General features: G+C 40.6%; 1 protein-coding gene across 1 annotated transcript; it reads right to left on the bottom strand.

The window, feature by feature from the left end:
• Window positions 1-236: 236 nt before the first annotated feature.
• LOC145124042 (uncharacterized) lies at window positions 237-6,933 on the bottom strand. The gene is made up of 3 exons (XM_079059260.1): window positions 6,489-6,933; window positions 1,410-1,867; window positions 237-1,088 (listed from the first exon to the last, which is right to left on the bottom strand). Exons 1-3 carry the CDS (start codon window positions 6,931-6,933, stop codon window positions 237-239), a joined length of 1,755 nt encoding a protein of 584 aa, XP_078915386.1.
• Window positions 6,934-20,956: the final 14,023 nt, after the last annotated feature.

Genomic DNA, 20,956 nt, shown 5'->3' with positions numbered 1-20,956 from the left:
TTGGCTTGACAACTCAAAACAATCATTAGTACATGAATCAATAACATCTATGAAGTTTAAAGAACGAATATCACTAGGATAATGCATAGCTTCAAAGATATTAAAATTAATCACCTCACCATCGAACTCCATAGACAAAGTACCATTTGCTACACCTATTTTTGTTTTTGCGGGACTCATAAAAGGTCTCCCCAAAAGGATGGAGCTCGATTGTGGGGTGATTTCATCACCCATATCTAAAACATAAAAATGAGCGGGAAATACAAGTTCGTTGACTTGCACACCAAAGACCGGTCGGGAAGTTGAATGATGACTTTGGTTTTTGATAAAGGTCCAATTCCCATTGTTTTATAGCTTGAACAGGGTAAGACATTAATTGATGCCCTAAGGTCTAGCACGGCACGTGGTACAAAAAGATTTACCATTTTACAAGGAACCGTGAATACACCTGGATCGTTGCATTTTTTTGGTAGCCGTTTCTGTAACAGGGCTGAAACGTTTTCCCCAACTTTCATAGTTTGATTTCCTTTAAGCTTTTTCTTAGATGTGCAAAGTTCCTTTAGAAACTTAGCATATCTAGGAATCTGTGTAATAGCATCTAAAAGAGGGATATTGATTTCAACCTTTCGAAACATTGCCATGATTTCGTCATCTTCCCGTTCTCTCTTTGTGCTTGTTAGCCTTGAAGGAAATGGATCTAGTTTGACTTTCACTTCGGTCTCTATTGGCTTCTTTGATTTTGAAGTATTTTTCCTTTCCTCTTCTTTGACAGCTTCTTCTACCTCAATCTCTTTTTCTTCCTCTTCTTCATCCGGCATCCTTGGACCTTCATAGCTTTTCCCACCTCTTAAGGTGATGGCACATGCATTGTGTTTCGGGTTCTTCTCAGTTTGAGATGGTAGTTTGCCTTGTGATTCCATCTTACTCACGGATTGAGCCAGTTGTGACACTTGTTGCTCCAAGCTTTTTATGCTTGCCTTGGTTTCTTGTTGGAAGCTTTGAGTGCTAGTGGCAAGGCTTTTGACAATATCTTCTAGTGACATGCTTGATGAACCCGCTTGTGGAGGTGGTTGTGGTGGATGCCTTAGCTAGAAATTTTGAGGTTGAAATGGTGGTCTTTGTTGATTTTGAGGAAATGGTGGTCTTTGTTGGTATTGATGTGGTTGATTTGGTTGATAATTTCCTTGTTGATTTCCTCCCCAACCTTGATTGTTGTTCCATCTTTGGTCATTCCATGGATGCTCAAATCCCCTTTGGTTTGACCCGAAATATCCTCCTAAAGCATTTGCTTCCACATAATCCTCGTCTTGAAGTTGTGGGCACATATCGGTTGGATGCCCCACTTGAGTGCAAATACCGCACGGGCGGGGTGTGGGCTGCACACCTTTGTCTTTGGCTAGCATCATTACCACTTTCGTAAGCTCGGATAATTGAGCTTCAGTTTGCGGAGTTTGGATCTCTTTTACACCGCGGGGTGCATCCGTGTACCATTCTTCATCATGGCTTGAATGTTTAGAATCTTCATCCATGTTCTTGATTAGGCTGCAAATTTCGGTTGGAGTCTTGTCGGGTAAAGATCCTCCACTTGAAGCATTAAGAAGCCTTCTTTCCATTGGAGTCATGCCCTCAATGAAGTATTGGAGGAGCTGGTATTTGGTGATTCCTTGCTTTGGACAACGAGCACAAAGTTTCTTGAATCTCTCCCAATATGTGTGAAAAACCTCTCTTTTATGTTGCTTGATTCCAATGATTTCCCTCCATAGGGTTGTAGCTTTCATCTCGGGAAAGTATTTATCCAAAAATAATCGTGCAAGATCTACCCAAGTAGTAACCATCCCCGGTGGGAGGTCATAAAGCCAATCTTTTGCTGCATCTTGCACCGCAAAGGGGAATGCCCTAAGCTTGATTTGATCCTCTGTGACATTGTGTGGTTTCATGCCCACAAAAACAACATGGAACTCAGTGAGGAACTTCTGAGGATCTTCAGTCTCCAGGCCTCTAACGGTTGGAAGTAAGTGGATGAGCCTGAATTTCAGTTCTAGGTTGGTGGCTGTCGGATATGTGATGCAAAGAGGTTGTTGAGTAACCTCTTGCCTCGACCATTGACGGAGAGTTTGCTCGGGTGATGGATTTGGAGGTGGATTCCCTCCATGGTTATCTCCCATGGTGTGAGTAGTGCTTGAAGTTTCTGTGGGGGTAGTGTTTGGTATATTATAAGTAGGTGAAGATGGTGGAGTGGTATTTTTGGGTGAGAATGGTTGAGATGAGAGTGATAGGCTTTCTGTTTCTGATGTGGATACACTTGAGAGGGGTATGTCCTCCTAAATGTTAATGACTGGAGGGGTGGATGATGAAGATGTCCCGGAAACCGGTTGCCTCTTACGAAGCTTGGCTTACTTTCGTATCCTCTTTGCAGTCCTCTCTATCTCCGAGTCAATTGGCAATGGTGTACCTGTACGGAAAGATCTAGGCATAAACAATTAGTAACACCATGTCCCCGGAAACGACGCCAATTTGTTAGGCGTGTCAAACCCAACAAATAAGGGGGGGGGGGATTTGAACGCAGTGATTAAATAAACAAATTAAAAACACAAGTAATTAGCTAAATGAGTGAATTAAATTCAGATTGTGTAAGGACTCCAGCTTCATGTATGACAACTTAGAAATGTGATTCAAAGGTGACACAATATTTGTTCAGTTCTATCTAAGTTGGTACTTGAAAGTGTTAACAAGCTCTAACACTTCCCATTCACCACATTAATTAACCAAAACAAGCTCTTTGATTAACCCTAACCTTACTAACCTAATCTAAACAAGCTCTTAGAATTAGATTAAAAGATTGAATTAAGCTTGATGTGAATGTTCCCAAAAACACCCAATACTCATCACAAGCTCGGGAGTGTAAAAGTGTGTGAAATGATTTACACTAAATCTATTCAAAAGAATTTTCCTTAGTGATTGTTACGTGTTCAATTTCACAAAACAATTACAGATTTTGCAAAATAGATAACTTGAATGACCTAACCCTAATTCAAACGGCCAATAAGAATCACAATTAGAATCAAACTTTCGATTAAAGCAAAATCAAATTCACTAGATAGAAATTGAAAACAAACATCAAGTCATATGATTGAAATCACTACCAAGAAGTCAAAACATGAAATTGGAGAAACTAGGGTTCTAGCCACACATGGCTAGAACAAGATTACAAGTTTAAAAGATGGAAATAATGTGCAATTACAACTTAAAAATAAGAGAAATAATGTTTCCAAATGCTAAACGATAAAACCCTTGCAAAAACCTTCGAAATTTCTTCTCAAAATATGGTCTGATATGTTGTTTCTTTCTCAAAATGTCCCTAATCCGGAGATATGAAAAATAGGAAAAACTGCCAAAAGGCAGTTTCTGGGTCGAACACGGCCCGTGTCAAAATAGAGCAAATCAACACGGGTCGTGTTGAATGGAAAATGGTCTTCAATCCTCAATTCCAACTCTAAAGTTCGATGCTCAAAACTGCTCAGCAAGGCCAACACGACCCGTGTCAAATTAGGCTAAACTGACACGGGTCGTGTTTAGTGAAGTCAACAGCTCCTATTTTGGTCAACACGGCCCATGCCCATTCTGCAGTGTAAATCCAACACAGGCCGTGTACTCCTCTGACTCCGAATCCAAACTTGATTTTTCCAACTTTTTCGTACTTCGCCCGATCATCCCGAAATCTTCACCCATCCTCCCCGGCACCTCCCAAAGCGCATTCCAACCTCCGGTTTACCTGAAAAAGACATGAAAGTGTGCAAATAAGGTTGTTCTAGAGACTAACATGAATATGATGAAATGCAAGACAAGTGAAGAACAATTGTGCTAAGTAGATGCATAAAAGGGTTAAAAGATGTGCAAAAAGGTGCACAAAATGCACCTAACAGGTATATTCCGGCCCAATAAAAAGTGTAAGTGACGTATTTGTTCTGTTTGTTATTACGTTGATCATTTAAGCTCAATTGTTTACCAAAATGACGCAAAAGGCCCACTATTTGTAAAAAGACATTTTTGGTCCATAAAACCCAAAATTAACAATTAAGGCACATTTTTGGTAAAAATGACACTTTAGGTCCCTTAAGACCAAAAGTTTACATTTAAGGGCTTGTATCAAATAAAATAACATTTTTAGCCAACTTTTGTCAAAATAACATTTTCGGCCCAATTTTATGAAAATTTACATTTTCGGCCCAAATGCATATAAATTATCTTTTTTGGCCCAACTTCAATAAAATTGTCATTTTCAGCCCATATATCCGAAAAATAGCATTTTTGGCTCAATTTTGTACAAAATGACCATTAAGTCCACAAAATTTTCCAAAAGTAGCCCATGAAGCCGTGAAGGCCCAAATTGAGGCCCATTTGTGAAAATTTACTCTTTTAGCCCTTTTAAAACCATAATATCATCAGGATCCATTTTTATTTAAAATAAACCTTTTTGGTCCCCCTAAAAAACCATGAGTTACATAAGAACCTTACTTTTGTTTATTTTGTCAATTTTGGTCCCTTACACGGTTTTTATTTGATTCAAACATCTTTAAAATGTTTTTAATCCTTTCATTTTCATGATAAGTTGCATCAAGTGTTTTATTTCAAAATATCATCATGTTTTAGTATATCTTTTGAGTTTATGAAGTTTTCAACACATAATCACAACACATTTATGAAAAACACACATAAACATGCATAAACACATAGATCTACACAAATGCAACTTGTATCCTCTCCCAAAACATTGTAAAAACCAAAAATTGGGGGGAGGGGGGTGTATGAACTCACATTGGGTTGATGAGTTCGGTTTTTGAAGAAGGCTGAGGAGTTTTCGGCGTAGCACACCTTGTTAGAACAAAGTTCTAGTAGGATCAATAGATTCTAATCAGATTAACAATTAGAGATGTAATTATGAACACAGGAATGGCTTTAAAGATGTCGTATGATAAAACTTTAACACCTCAGAACAGCTCGACAAAGAACTTCGACTGTAGAGGTGTTTAGGGTTACAAAACAATAATCGTAATAATCAAGAGCGTATCTAATGCATACATGCATGCACTATTTATAGTCTAACCCTACTAGATAATCACGGATGGACAAGCCCAATCCAGATATAGAAAAAACAAGCCCATGACGCAACAGAATAATACCCAACAATCTCCCCCTTTGCATCAATGGAGCCGAAAGCTCACTTCGGTTGAGCTGCAGAAGACTTCTTGACTGTCTTGAACACCTTCGGTATGATGGCCAATAGATGATGACGGAAAGTAATGTACCACCGAAGCATGTCCGTGAAGTTCTTCTTATCTGCTTGCACCGATGAATAATACTGATAATGTGCTCTAAGCAGTCTGTTGAGAACATATGTTTATCAACAAGAGCAAACAGAAAACGATTGGCTTCGCCTCTTGTGAACATCACAGTAAGATGTGTTGAATCAATCTGACCCATCCTCATTTTATTCACATCTCCTGGTTTCGCTGTTGGCTTCACAGTCGGTTCCTTATTCATCACTTTCGCTATCTTTTGATCCATTGCAGCTACTTCATGGATATAGGAGGCCAACATCCTCTTCAAATGATCCAGTATCGGCTCATATTATTTGGGATTGGAGAGAAGAATGTTAAACAATAGGATCCAGTCATGAGGATTCAAATTTGGAAGGTCTGCCAGGGAAATAACCGAAACCGAGTTTGCTGATCCTCGGGTGATTTTGAAACTAACATTTATGAACTTCCCGGCAGGCGAAGGTTTTAGTACCTTAACTGTGACAATCTTCTGTGCACTCCACGTCAAGTACTGAGGCTGACCGAACTTCAAATAGAAATCAATTAGTTCGCGATCAACTTTCGGTTGAGGGAAAGGAACTTCAACAGTCGAATCAAAACAATGAAACGTGAATGCATTTCGTGTTATCGGCATATCGAACTGTGAATCCTTAGAATTGTCATAATCAAAAGAAGCGACAGGTTCAAGCCAGTTGACGCTAGGAAAATCTATTGCCTCCTTGATGAGTGTGTCTCTTGTCCAGAGAGGAAACAAGGCCTTCTTGCAATTTAAGGCATCCTGTTATTCCTTGTTCCTCCTTTCCCTTTCTTCAGCCTCCTTCGCAACCCGAAGGGTTTCATCTAATTCTCTGTCCCTCTTCTTTCTTTTTAGGGCCTCAGCAATAGTCTCTTCTTCTTCATCACTGTCATCATCAATCCCCTTCTTTTTAGATTTGGCACCAGAACCCGAAGCTTCATTACCCTTCGGTTCGGTTTTAACTGTGACTTTCGGTTGAGCACCTTCTCCCCCTTGTTTTGGAGGTATGAATCTCTACGAAATACCCTTCATCTCATGTAACAATGCTAGGGCAGGAAGAAGTTTTGAAGTCAGATGATTCCTGATGGTGAGAGTAAGGATAGGATCATGAGCACCAAGAAGGTTGGTAAGCATATCCTTGACATCCCCAGCACAGCTTCTGAATACTGCGCGCTCAGTCTTCAATAATGAGATCTCTTTTTCAGCCTGAGCCAACTGCACCTTCTGAACTTCAATTGTCAAGGCTTGGCGTGCAAGATCTTCCTTGAGAGCAGTCTCCTTTGCTAGATCAGCTTGAAGAGATTCAAGCCTAGAGTTCACAGAGCTGATAAGTGAAGTGTTCTCTGCTTGAATTGAAGAACGAACAACCTCAAACTTAGTTTGCTCCTCTTGAAGTGATTTGGATAAGGAATCTACTGAAGCATTCACTTTGGCTGCATTTGTATCAGCATGGCCTTTGAGTGATTCAACAAATATCTGAGTGCTGTGAACAAGTTCTGTAACCTCAGTAGTGGCTTTCTTGCAAGAAGAAGTGGAAGTGTTAACAGCCTTCATCGATGTATCAATGGCCTCAGTATATTGCTCAAGAGCAGTGTCCATAAAGGCTTTGAGCACAACATCTTTGTATGATTTGTTAGCATCAAGCAACTTATCAAGTTTCTCATTAATGCTCTGCAGTTGTTGTCGTGTGACTGGAGCTTCATCATCATCATCTGTAGGAAGCCGATAGGGACTGTAGTAGGTTGAATCAAATTCATCATTATCACCACCGAGAGTGGCTCCGGAATCGGTTGAAGGTAAGGGTGAAAGAGGTTTAGAAGTAACTAGAGGTTCGGTCTCAGTATTCGCCCCCGTATCAGATACGTTGACTCTTACTGTCGGTTCAGGGGTAGTGGTGGTAGTGGATTGGGAAATAATAGGAGGTGGTAAAGGAGTTGTAGAAATTGGGATTGTACTAACAGGTGGTGGTGGAATAGGAGCAACCGAAATTGGAACAATTGTTTTTGGTGGAGATGGAGGAGGTGTTGGAACCTTATCATTAATAGGTTCGGTTGGAGTTGGGGATCGAGGAGGTGTGTTACCTCCCGGTGATTCATGATGAATTTCCTCTTCTTCATTCTCCTCATCATTGTCTGAACTGGAAGGAGAAGGACTCTTGGATTTCTTCGCCATCTTCTTAATCTTCTTTGTCTTAGAAGAATCCCCTTTTTCAGACTTTCGCTTCCTAGACTTGGAAGGCTTAGACTTATCATCCTCAGTTGTCCCTTTCTTGGTAGTAGCCCTCTTTCCACGGTTTGCAGGCTTCTCCACAGCATCCAAGGCAGCCTGCTGTTCAGGAGATAGTACTCTCGGTTCCTTGGGAGGAAGCTTGCGGTAATCAGCCATCACATTACTCTCGGTTGATACATATCGGTACATCGTCTCAGGAATTGAACCAATGTGAGAGAATTTTGAGGCATCGGAGAAGATGATCTTCTTTGTGTGAAAAGTAGCCACAGACGAGACCAGGGCATCCTTCATTACTGGAATTTGCAAAGTATCAATTGCCCTACGTGTGATGAGAGTTCAGAAGCGACCACACGAAATTTCAGAGTGCCTCATTGAAGTGTTGAGGCTTTGCAACACCTGTGACTAGATAATCGACCCATAGTCGAGATTTAGGCCATTGTAAAGCCCATACAAAATACTCAGAAAACCCTTGCTGGTACCATCAGACCCAACACTCATTTCTGCCAAACTCTTGATGAGAAGAGTTAGTAATCCATTCCATTGTGGTGGTAAGCATGACTTCTTAACCTTCGTAACCGTGGTAAGCACATCAGTGTAGCCCATCTCGTAGAGCATCAAGAACAGGTGAGTAGTGGTGATGAAGTCCGGTGAGATCACAAACGAATCCACAGCAAGTTGTAACAGGGAACAAAATCTCCCTTTTGAAATCGAAGCCTTGTGAGAGAAGATTTGGAAGTAGATCCTCTCCTTGTTCTTGTCATATGAGGCAGTAGTGTAGACTTGCGATAGGAGTGACATTGGAACGGATTCAACCTGTGTTAGGGCTAGAACCAGAGGAGAATACTTCAAGCATTCAACCACTTGTAGCATGTATGAATCGTACAGAAAAGGGTTGAGTTGAATGATCATGTTCTGGTTTGGCTTAATCACGAGCAATGTAGAGGATGCACTTTGATCTTGAACAGATGAAGAAGTCGCCATTGTTGAGTTAAGGAAGAAGATGAATAGTTGCAAATCGCCTTGTAGATTGAGAGAATTTGTTGCTGGTAAAAGACAAATAATATTAGAAACCCTTTATATACCGTTGCCAGGAGAGAGAAATAATCTTCATGATAATGACGCGGTCACTGAAACGTCGCCTGAAAAAGCGCGATGTGACAGGTTGGTTTCTCCCAGGTATACGTCAGCACGCGTGGATTTAGGAACCGTTCAAATTCACGCGCCCAAAAGCTTATCCTCAATTCGTCGTTTGAAATTCTGCTTCGCTCCAAAATTTAGGATAACCATAGTTGCTTCAAAATTGAAAGAATAAACGAACCAACAACAACCAGAATGTTGGAAAATAAAAAATTTCGTGCAATAGAGTGACAAATGATAAAGAAATAAAGCAAAATGTGTATAGAATGTGAGTGATGTCTATTAGAAGACATAAAGCAGATGATTCCGGGCATGAATCTCTTCCTTCAAAGTCAAGAGAGACTTGAAGTGCTTGTGTGGTGTCCCGAGAAAATACGATCGAGTGCTTGTTAAGAAACACCGAAAGGCTTTTTTTAATTAAAAGGCTAAGGGTGCCTTATCTTCAACCGAACGTCGATTCTTAACATAAGACCGAACGTTGGAAGAAGTACTTGTGAGACCGATGTGATCTGTTGAACAAGTAGGTTGGATATAATTGATAGCGACTAAAGATTTGATAGAAATCTCAAAAACAAAAAGAAACTGGATCTTTTTGGGAAGAAAAGCCTTGGTGTTAGACAATTTCATAAAAGACCACTCAAAAAATAAAATGAGATTTCATTAGGTAACTAGTAAGATCTTGAATACAATGATTCACCGTCAATTCCGTTGTTGGTGTTGGATTTTGGGTTTCACTCAGCACGTGGTGTACGTATCTAAGATCATAAACACAGATTTTATGTAACCATAAACCTCAGTGGTAAGGACTGAGAGTCTCAAGGGTTACAGTGGTGAACCGAAAGTTGATGGAGAATATAAGGAGGGTGGTTAGAGAAACCGAAAGTACCTCTGCTATATAAACATGACAAAGTAGAAAACTCTTAACTCATGTGAGAAGAGTAAGGTAGCTCTTGACTTGAGTTGATTTTAACAGCCTGATTGGGAAGAAACGATAGGTATAGATCGAATCATTAAGGCCTTGCTCTCAGTCTTAGAAGCTTCGGTCGACATGCAGCAACATGCTTCTAGGGACTCTTAACTAGTTCGTATGGAAAGAATCATACATGCCTTAGCTCCAAATGATGTTTCACTGAAGTACTTGGGACCTAATTAAAAGAACAGACAAACAAACACACTACACAAACGAAGCAAACAAACAAATAAACAAAACAAAAAAACAACGTTTAGAAAAATATTTTTGGAGTTTTGAGATTTTCTGGAAAATAATAAAAACAGAAAAAGAAAATATTTTTGGATTTTTGAGGTTTTCTGAAAAATAATAAAAGTAGAAAAAGAAAATAAATTTACCCAAAACACTCTTAAAAAAAATTAAAATAGAGTGAGAAAATAAACTTAAGAAAATAAACAAAATGTACAACCGAAACCCAATCTTAAAAGAATGAAGCGAAATAAGCCGAGCGTTCGGTTCATTTCGGTTCCTTAAAATTCCGGAGCCGAAATAGACCGACCCTTCGGTTCATTTCGGTTCCCGAAAATTATGGAGCCGAAATAGACCGAGCGTTCGGTTCATTTCGGTTCCCGGAAAATCCGGAACCGAAATAGACCGAGCGTTCGCTCTATTTCGCTTGTGTAATTTTTAGAGAGAGATTTGTGGATTCGGTACCGACTCTGCTTCCATCATTCCCAAGCCTTGTAAAATTTTATAGAAGCTTGCTTCAGGTAAGGCTTTAGTGAATATATCAGCCAGTTGATCAGAGGACCAAACGAAATGTACTTCCACGTTCCCATCTTCTACATGGTCCTTGATAAAATGATATCTTAGTGCAATATGCTTTGTCTTTGAGTGTTGCACTGGATTGTGATATATTCTTATCGCACTTTCTGAGTCATAATAGAGAGGTATTTTCTTCATACTTAGCCCATAGTCTCTTAGTTGACTTTGTATCCATATTACTTGAGAGGTACAGGATGTTGCAGCTATGTACTCAGCTTCGGCTGTTGAAAGTGACACACATGTTTGCTTCTTGGACTGCCATATACAAGTTTACCGTCAAGGAATTGGCATCCACCAGTTGAGCTCTTTCGGTCCATACCACATCCTCCAAGATCAGCATCAGAAAAAGCCTGAATAAAAAGTCCAGATCTAGCAGGGTACCAGAGACCGAGAGACGAGGTTCGCTTCAGGTAACGGAAAATATTTTTCACTGCCACCATGTGAGGTTCTCTTGGATTTGCTTGAAACCTGGCACAATAACAAACGGAAAACCTAATGTCCGGTCTACTAGCTGTAAGATACATAAGGGACCCTATCATTTGACGATATAGTGTTATGTCAACAGCAGGTTTTTCCAGAGATGGTGTTAACTTAGTGCCAAATGCCATAGGAACCTTCACTTTCGAATCTCCCGTCATACCGAATTTTGCCAGCAAGTTCTTTATGTAGGCCTCTTGGTTATTAAATATACCTTCTGGACCCTGTCTAATATTCAAACCAAGGAAAAAATTAATTGGACCCATTGCGCTCATTTCAAATTTAGTCTCCATCAACTTCCTGAATTCAGCCGTTAAGCTAGGATTCGTGGAGCCAAAAATGATGTCATCGACATAAATTTGAACTATCATTAGATGTTCGCCTTCTTTCTTTCGAAAGAAGGTTGGGTCAACCGAACCTTGCTTAAATTTCGACATTTTCAGAAAGCGAGATAAAGTTTCATACCAGGCCCTCGGTGCTTGCTTCAAACCATATACAACTTTGTCCAGCACATAGCAATGATCAGGGAATTTCTCGTTCACGAACCCAGGTGGTTGCTCAACATACACCGTTTCTTCTAGTTCTCCGTTCAAGAAAGCGCATTTTACATCCATCTGGAAAACTTCAAAGTTTTTATGAGCAGCATATGCCAGAAAAATTCTAACTGATTCCAACCTTGCTACAGGAGCGAAGGTTTCCTCATAATCTATCCCTTCCTCTTGGCAATATCCTTTCACCACCAACCGAGCCTTGTTGCGAATGACGTTCCCTTCTTTGTCCAATTTATTCCTGAAGACCCATTTTAAGCCGACCATTGAAGCATCCTTTGGTATGGTAATCAGCCTCCAAACTCAATTTCGTTCGAACTCATGGAGTCCATCTTGCATTGCTTGTACCCAGCAGAATGATTAAGTGTAGCATTAACTGTTTTCGGTTCGACTTTGGACACAAACGAATTAAACATACAGAATTCAACATTAGAGAATAATGCAGTTTGTTTCGATTTCAATTGAGAACGTGTTAGAACTTTCTCAGATGAATCACCAATGATTTGTGCTTTGGGATGATCCTTGGTCCATTTCGTTAGAGGAGGGTAATTTGGGTCATAGGCTGGATCCAACTCTGCATTTACTTCCTCTTCAAGTTCTGATTGATCACCTTCGTCAGTTGTAGTTGTATTCTCTTTCTCCCCCTCAAATGGCGAAGAGTAACCCTTGTTAGGTTCAGAGTTCTCACCCTCTGTGGGAGTTGGATTCTCCCCCTCGATTGGACTATCAGTGGGTGGGGTTGGAGTTGGATTCTCCCCCTCGACTGGACTTTTACTGGTTGGGGTTGGAGTTGGAGTCTCCCCCTCAAAATACATATCGGTTGTCTTTGGTGTAGATGAACCTTCCCCCTTGAACGTTGAGCTGTTGTTTGGAGGGTCAGTAGAGGGTTTACCGCCAGTCGGTTTTTGAGGTTCACTTTCCATTTCTTTCGCAGCTTCATCTATGATCTTTTTGAGATTGTCGATTTTGTTGTCTACTACTTTCGCCTCTGACTGTGCAGCTTTCTCTGGTTTATCAAATAGCCGAATGTACTCTTCAAACAAGTTAGATATAGGAACCGAGACTTGTCCTGATTCAGGAAATATTTCCCCCAAGTCACTTTCGCTCCTTTGAACTTTCTTCATGTAATTATCGTCAAAGGTTACATAATATGTTTCTTCAATTCGTTTGCAGCGTTTGTTCAAAACTCTATATGCCTTTGAAGTTAGCGAATAACCTAGAAAAATTCCCTCATCGGCTTTGACGTCAAACTTGTTTCGGTTCTCTTTGGAATTAAAAATGAAGCATCGTGAACCGAATACATGGAAAAATTTAACGTTGGGCTTTCTATTGTTCAGAATCTCATATGGAGTGATTGAGAATCGTTTGTTGAGCAAAGATCTGTTCTGAGTATAGCATGCAGTTGCAACTGCATCAGCCCAGAAGTATAACGGAAGGGAAGCGAAGCTTAGCATGGTTCTGGCTGCCTCACATAACAAACCGTTTCGTCTTTCAACAATCCCATTATGTTATGGTGTATAAGGAGCCGAAAAGTTGTGAGATATTCCCTTGTCAGCCAGAAAGTCCTCAAATTCTTTATTCTTGAATTCCAGCCCATTGTCGCTTCTGATATTCCTCACCGTCTTTCGCAGCTGCACTTCCACTTGCTTGATGAACGTCTTCAACTTGGGAGTTGCGTCTGATTTCTGTTTAAGAAAGAAATCCCAGGTGAAGCGTGAAAAATCATCTACAATGACAAGAATGAACTTACTACCACCGAAGCTTTCGATAGCCGAAGGTCCACATAAGTCAATATGCAGAAGTTCAAGAGCTTCAACAATCTTTGTATTGATTCGTGTAGGATGGCTCTTTCTGCTTTGTTTGCCCATCTCACACGCTGCACACAGATGTTGCTTATCAAATTTTAGAAGAGGAAGGCCTCGAACATGATCACCAAGCACCAACTTATTAATGTCTTTGAAGTTCAGGTGCGATAGGCGTCGATGCCACAACCAGCTTTCATCAGTGTTTGCCTTTGACAACAGGCATATTGCTGGTTTTCCTCGAATTGGATTGAGATTTAGAGGATACATCTCTCCCTTGCGTTCAGACTTCAACAGAACCTTTTTGGTTTGCTTCTCAATAATTTCTGATCCCTCATCATTAAATGAAACCTTCAAACCTGTTCCCACAACTAATTATGACACGCTGATGAGATTATGCTGCAACCCTTCCACATATGCTACTTTTCGAATCGAGAAATCTCCGTTGGTTATCATTCCATATCCTTTGATTGTGCCATACGAGTTATTACCATACTTCACACATCCACCATCCTTTAGGGACCGAAACTCCCTTAACTCTTCCTTCCTTCCTGTCATGTGACGCGAGCAGCCACTGTCTATATACCATTCGTCATCAAACTACTCGTCACTAATCACCTGCAAGTTCAAGTAGATTTAGGAACCCAAAGTTTCTTGGGTCCTGGTGAGTTTCTCACAGAAAAAGGAATAGCAGTAGAAATATCAACCAAATAAGTTCTTTTTATTAGAGTGGATTGATCTTTTCTTTTGATGGTATACACCACGATTTTAGTTTTATCTTGCTTAAATTTTGGTATAATCGATGGTGTGTTGTTAGATGGTTTTGGAATTTTCTTTTGAATCCTAGGGTTAGCTGACTTTTTCTTATTATGGAACTCAGAATCTGATTCGAGCTTTCCCTTTCCTTTGATGTCCTCCACTAGTTTCGGTTTTCTTTGAGAGTAGGAAGGACCGAAACTTGACTTGGGACCGAAACTGGACGGTCGGTTGTTAGCCTTGACGTTGGGACCGAAACCGGACGTTCGGTTCTGAGCGCTAGTTTTGGAATCGAAAGTAGACGTTCGGTTCTGAGCTTTGGAATAGTAGGAATTTGGACTGAAATTTTCCTTTCCTTTTAGCTTTTCCTTTTCTTTGGCAATTGGCTCTTTCTTGGAAGGAACGTAGTTGGGGTTTTGAGATTGCCAATAACATTTTCGCTCATTCAGATTTTTCATGTATCTTTGATTTCTTTGGCGTTTCTGTTCAGCTAACTCCTTCTGAGATTTGTGGATATTAAAGCTAGACTTTGGCTTTTCCTTTTCAGTTTCGGTTGTCTTAGTGGGAACATTCGGTGTTTTCTTTGGTTCTTCAGGGATCTCTTTTGTTCCACTTGTGCTTGGTTTGTCGAAACTCGAGGGTTTGTTGATAGGTTCAGCAACATATCTTCCTTTTACCCTCCATGAGGTTTGCTCAGATAAGCATATGGTTTCGTCTGTATTATCAATAGGGGCTGACCAGAAGTAATCGTCACACCCTTCAACATTGTCTTTGTCGACCAAGATCTTCAGTTCTGCTGTTTGTTTTGCAGTGACCCCTGTAACAGCATAGACCTGATTCGGCATTGTTTGAACATTTTGATAAACCATAGCTTTCTCTTTGAGTTTCTGTGGCTTGTCCTTTGACAGGCGAGCGTATTCAACCAAATTTTCGGATATGAGGGGTTTCTCATTTTCGGTTTCGCTCTTCATAAACTCAGAGCAATCAACCACATCTTCTACTGAGATTTCGCTCATCTCACTTTCCTCATTAAATTCAGATGTATTTTCTATGTTCATTTTATGTTCTGAAATTAATTTGGATTTAGACGAGTCAAATGATTGGATGGTCTCGGACTTAATTTTTAACCTATCATTTTCATCCAAAAGATTTTTAAGCATACATTTATGTTCCTTAGAGTCAATGAAGGTCTCTATTTTGTCCAGTCCGATTTTATAGGCGATGGATGTTTCTTCTGAGGACATAATTGATTCACATGCAACGATGACCTCATCTTCCTTAAATTCAAGGAAGGGTAAAATCATCTTATGAATCTTTTTCCCTATTTGACAACTTAAATGCAATTGAGCAATATTAGTATATAAGCGCTTAGCAATTAAACAAAAAACATTTCTTTGTTTCAAAAACTTTAAATTGTCTCGTTGTAAGTAAATAATTTCATCCATAGCTCTATTTAACTCTGTCTCCTTCAGCTCAATCCACATCCTTCTCTCCTCACTCTTTGATGATACCCTGCTGAGTTGGTCAGTTAGGTTAGAGTTCACTAAGCGAGTTTGCATGAGACTACCACTTAAGTTAGAAAATTTAAATTTTAATTCATTTAATTCTTCTTCATAATTTGTTACTGGAACTTTAAGTGTTTCAAGGATGGATTGTACCTTTTTGATCAGCCGATCACAATCGTTGATCTTTTCACTTACGGGCTTGGCTGCAAAGCACTTGTCCTCAGTTAGGTTCGGCTCCTTACTTGCACTTTCGGTTGATCCACTAGCTGTGACCATCAAACATCTTCCAGCCGAACCTACATCCTTTGCCACATAGGCTCTTCCATGAGTGGGCTTTCTCACCTCTTCATCCTCAGAATCGGTTGACCAGACTTCAATGCCACCGAATTCATCTTCATCTACGTTTTCCTGCACAATCAAGGCATTCATAGAACTGTTAGATGCCTTCTTTTTCTTGATATCTTCCAACTTTCGCATGTAGTACGCCTCATCGTCTTCACCATCTCTTTTCTCAGCCATCTTCCTCAGCATGCAATCTTTGGCAAAGTGGTTCTTGCCATGACAGTAATTGCAGTCGAATCCAGAGTCTCGTGCAACTTCCCTACCAGTTTCGGTTCTTATTGACAGGAAATTTTCTTCGTGCAAACTTCTTTGGATTGGTGACCATCATAGCATATTCTTCGCTTGTAAGGTCACACTCAGACATATCAGACTCCACCTCTTCTTCTGCAACACTTTTTCCTTTTCAAACAAGCGCCAACGATCCCACACCCGAAACTACCTTCGCCTCCTTGGTGACCACACTCTCATGGGACTTAAGTATTCCCACAAGTTTCGCTAGTGAGTAAGATTTAAACTGTTCATGTTCTTTCACTGTTGAAACCACAACCATCCATTCTGGTCTCAAACCGTTCATGAAGGTTACCTTTTGCTCGATCAACTTCCTTTCTATTCCATGCTTGATCATCTTGCTTAGGAGATGCTGGAAGCGATCGAAGGTTTGCATCAGTTTCTCTTCTGGTTTCTGTTTGAAAACTCCAAATTCTAAGAGCAGCAAGGTTTGAATAGAGTGTTCTAGATCATCATCTGTTGAGTAATGTTCCTTCAACCTATCCCATATTTCTTTGGTCGTCGTGCATGAACCAACTAACCGAAAAGTATCAGATTGCAAGGCGAATCTGATCATTCTCATGGCCTTCACATTACACAGCAACTTGTCCTTCTCATCCTGTGGCATCTTGTCTACGTCCGCCACCAGCTTGTTATATTCTTTTTGGGTCTTAACAGTCGTATTTGTTCCAGAATGAACAAACGGCCCAAGCGTGATGGCTTCCCAGATGAGGTAACCATTATCTTCAGATCCGACTACATAATCTTCAAAGTGATGCGCCCATACTTCATAGTCTTGAGTGTAAAGAATGGGAATCCTGGTAGTGGATCCAATGTTGTTAGAGATATTGATGGGATTTGTTTGAGAATCTTCGTGAGACATGGTGAGCCTTTCCTTAGAACCGCTAGAATCAGACCTGTAAACTTGAGATTAGGGTTTTATCAAACACAGGAGTTACCGTCGACAGGAAGGAGACGGCCTCTATATTTTCAATAAAAGCGGAAACCCTAACGAATTCTTAACACAGAAGGAATGTGTATTGATCACACAGTCTCCTGCTTTGATACCAATTATTAGAACAAAGTTCTAGTAGGATCGATAGATTCTAAGTAGATTAACAATTAGAGATGTAATTATGAACACAGGAATGGATTTAAAGATGTCGTATGATAAAACTTTAACACCTCAGAAGAGCTCGACAAAGAACTTCGACTGTAGAGGTGTTTAGGGTTACAAAACAATAATCGTAATAATCAAGAGCGTATCTAATGCATACATGCATGCACTATTTATAGTCTAACACTACTAGATAATCACGGATGGACAGTCCCAATCCAGATATACAAAAAACAAGCCCATGACGCAACACAATAATACCCAACACACCTCTTGAAGAGATCTTCGAATTTTAGGAGATTTTATGAGCATGGATCATGAAATGGAGTGTTAAAGAGTGAAGGATTTATCGTAAAATGAAGTTAATCATCTTGTTTAGAGAGTATCTTACCCAAAAGTGATGATCTTTGATGAAGTGTTCTTGAACACCACACAAGAACACACGAATTTTGGAGAGGGAAATGAGATTTTCTTGAGAGCTCTAGAGAGAATTTTAGGGTGAGTTTGTGGGTAAAAATGAAGGTGGTGGGGTGGTGGTTTCGGCCGAGACTAGAAGAAGAGAGGAGGGGAGAGAAGACTAGGTAATACTTAGTGGTTAAATTTTATCTTGCTTAGATATTTGTGGGGCAAAATGCATGTTTACATGCAAAACAATATGGAGGTGTCACAATTCTAGCCATCTCCACATTTTCTTTTTTCTTTTTTTTTCTTTATAGAACCGAGAATGGGAAGAGAGGGTGAAAGAAAAGAGTGTTTTGGGCTTATATTGAATGTTCTTGAAATTATAAGGCCCAATATGAAATTTTTCGGCCCATTGGGCCATCTTTATGGGCTTACGGCCCAAAAATGATGAAGGAATTGGGTTTACGGCCCAATAAGGTTCAAGAAAGTTGTTTACGTCCCAATAATGCCCATGAAAGCATAGTGAGACATTTTAGGCCCAATAAGGCCCATAAAGTCTTATGGCCCAAAATGTTATAGTTTAGTGAATGTGGGTCCAATTAGGGCCCAAATAAGGATCCTTAGCCCAAAAGAGTCAAGTTGAGAGTTTATTGGTCTATTAGGCCCAATAAATGATTCCTGGCCCAATAAATGTTTGAACCGGGAAAAATTAGGGTTACAACCCATAGTTGAGTGAGTGTAGTATATTGAATTTGGCTTGGGGCTTCATGAGTGAGTTTTGATTCGAATAGTTGTTTATGAATGAATAATATGTATATCATCTAACTCTGAATTACAAGATACATTGAGAGCTAATCATCCATGGATAGACTTTCCTAGGCAGAAATGCTAGTTGTGACATCATCCCCCCGTTATAGGGAATTTCGTCCCGAAATTCTTTTGAATGATAATACTAAGAACTAGAGAATAGGTGAGGGTACTTCTGCTTCATTTGGTCTTCGCGTTCCCATGTGAATTCTAGTCCATGCTTAGCGTTCCATCAAACCTTCACAATTGGAATGCGGATTTGTTTTGTACGCTTCACTTCTCTGTCCATTATCTCAACCAGCTCTTCGATGAATAGGAGATTCTCGTTTACCTCGATCTCATCCAGAGGAACGACGAGGGTTTCATATGATAAGCACTTTTTCAGATTCGATACGTAGAACACAGGGTGTACGTTGTTGAGCACTGCAGGTAGCTGCAGCTTATACGCCACCGGACCAATCCGGGCAAGAATCTCGAATGGCCCGATGTATCGCAGATTTAGTTTTCCTCACTTCCCAAAACGGATCATCCCCTTACAGGGAGAGACCTTCAATAGCACCCGATCTCCGACTTGAAATTCCAAAGGCTTTCGCCGTTTATCAGCATAGCTCCTTTGTCGGTCTCGCAATGCTTGAAGTCGTGCCTTGATTTGAATTATTTTCTCCGTTGTTTCTCGAATGATCTCGAGTCCTATAAGATTGATGTTCGGTGTTTTACATCTTGCCAACTGGGTGTCTCCCACCTCAGCCCAGGAAAGAGGCGATCTGCTAAAATCAATTACACAATTAAGGGCAAGTGGGTATCCCATGCACTGCTAAAATCAATCACACAAGCTCGGAGCATATCTTCAAGCGTTTGGATGGTTCGCTCGCTTTGGCCATCGGTTTGATGGTGGTAAGCAATGCTCGTGTCTAGTTGTGTTCCCATTGCCTTTTGGAGCGTCTGCCAAAATCGTGAAGTAAATCTACTATCTCGATCCGAGATAATAGATATCGACACTCCATGGAGTCTCACAATCTCTTTTATATAGATTCGTGTTAGTCTCTCCATTTTGTACGTCTCCCTTATTGGTAGGAAATGGACGGATTTTGTCAGCTTATCGACAATCACCCAGATAGCGTCCAATCAGCCCATTGTCTTAGGTAATTTAGTTATGAAATCCGTGGTTATTCTTTCCCATTCCCACTCAGGAATTTCATGTTGTTGCAGTAGTTCCGAGGGCCTCTTATTTTCTACTATAACCTTGGCATAATTGAGACACCTGCCCACAAAAGTAGCAATCTCTGCTTTCATGTTCGGCCACCAATAATGCTGTTTAATGTCTAGGTACATCTTATCAGAACCTGGATGGACGGAGTATCGTGTTTTGTGCGCTTCGTTCATGACCATATCTCTGAATCCTGCAAATTTTGGAATCCATATACGTTCCATGAAGTAATAAGCTCCATCAATTTTGACTTCCAGATTCTTATCCATTCCACGCAGTGTTTCATTAACAGCATTCTCCGACTTCAATACCTCTAATTGAGCTTCCTTGATCTGCGAGGTTAGGTGAGAGTGGATGGGTATTGATAATGTTTTCACCCGGCGAACTGAGTATTCTTTCCTGCTCAGGGCATCGGCTACCATGTTTGCCTTGCTTGGGTGGTACTTGATCTTGCATTCATAATCATTTAGCAGTTCAACCCACCTTCACTACCTCATGTTAAGCTCCTTTTGATTTAGAATGTGCTGGAGGCTCTTGTGGTCTGTGAAGATGTTGCACTTTTTACCATAGAGGTAGTGCCTCCAAATCATCAGAGCGAAGACCACTGCTGCCAGCTCGAGATCATGGGTGGTGTAATTTACCTCGTGGGTCTTTGATTGTCTAGTTGCATATGCAATCACTTTTCCGCGTTGCATCAGCACACAACCTAGCCCTTGGTTCGAGGCGTCACAATACACCACAAAGTCTTATGTTCCCTCCGGCAAGGATAATACCAGGGCACTACAGAGGGAATGCTTAAAGGGTAGGAAAGCATCTTCTTGTTTGTCTATCCAGCTGAAGGGTACACCCTTTTTTGTTAGGGTGGTGAGAGGCTTGGCTATTTTGGAGAAGTTCTGAATAAACCTTCGGTAGTAGCCCGCAAGACCCAAGAATTGTCGGATTTCTGTTGGTGTGTTTGGAATCGTCCAGCCTTCAATAGCCTTGATTTTGGAAGGATCCACATGAATTCCCTCCTTGCTGACTACATGACCCAAGAAATTTACATTGCGAATCCAGAACTCGCATTTGGAGAGTTTTGCATACAGCTTCTCGGCTCTCAGAGTTTCCAAGATCTGGCGTAGGTGTTGATCGTGCTCCTCTTTACTTCGAGAGTATACGAGTATATCATCAATTATGACGATTACAAAATTATCGAGAAATGGGCGGAAGACTCGATTCATGAGGTCCATAAATGTTGCGGGGGCATTCGTCA

Source organism: Lactuca virosa, chromosome 1 (assembly GCF_052849685.1).
Source record: "Lactuca virosa cultivar CGN04683 chromosome 1, Lactuca_virosa_CGN04683_v6, whole genome shotgun sequence".
In the NCBI taxonomy this organism is placed as follows: Eukaryota; Viridiplantae; Streptophyta; class Magnoliopsida; order Asterales; family Asteraceae; genus Lactuca; species Lactuca virosa.
Note: the sequence above shows the minus strand (reverse complement) of the source record. Positions and strands in the feature narration are given on the sequence as shown.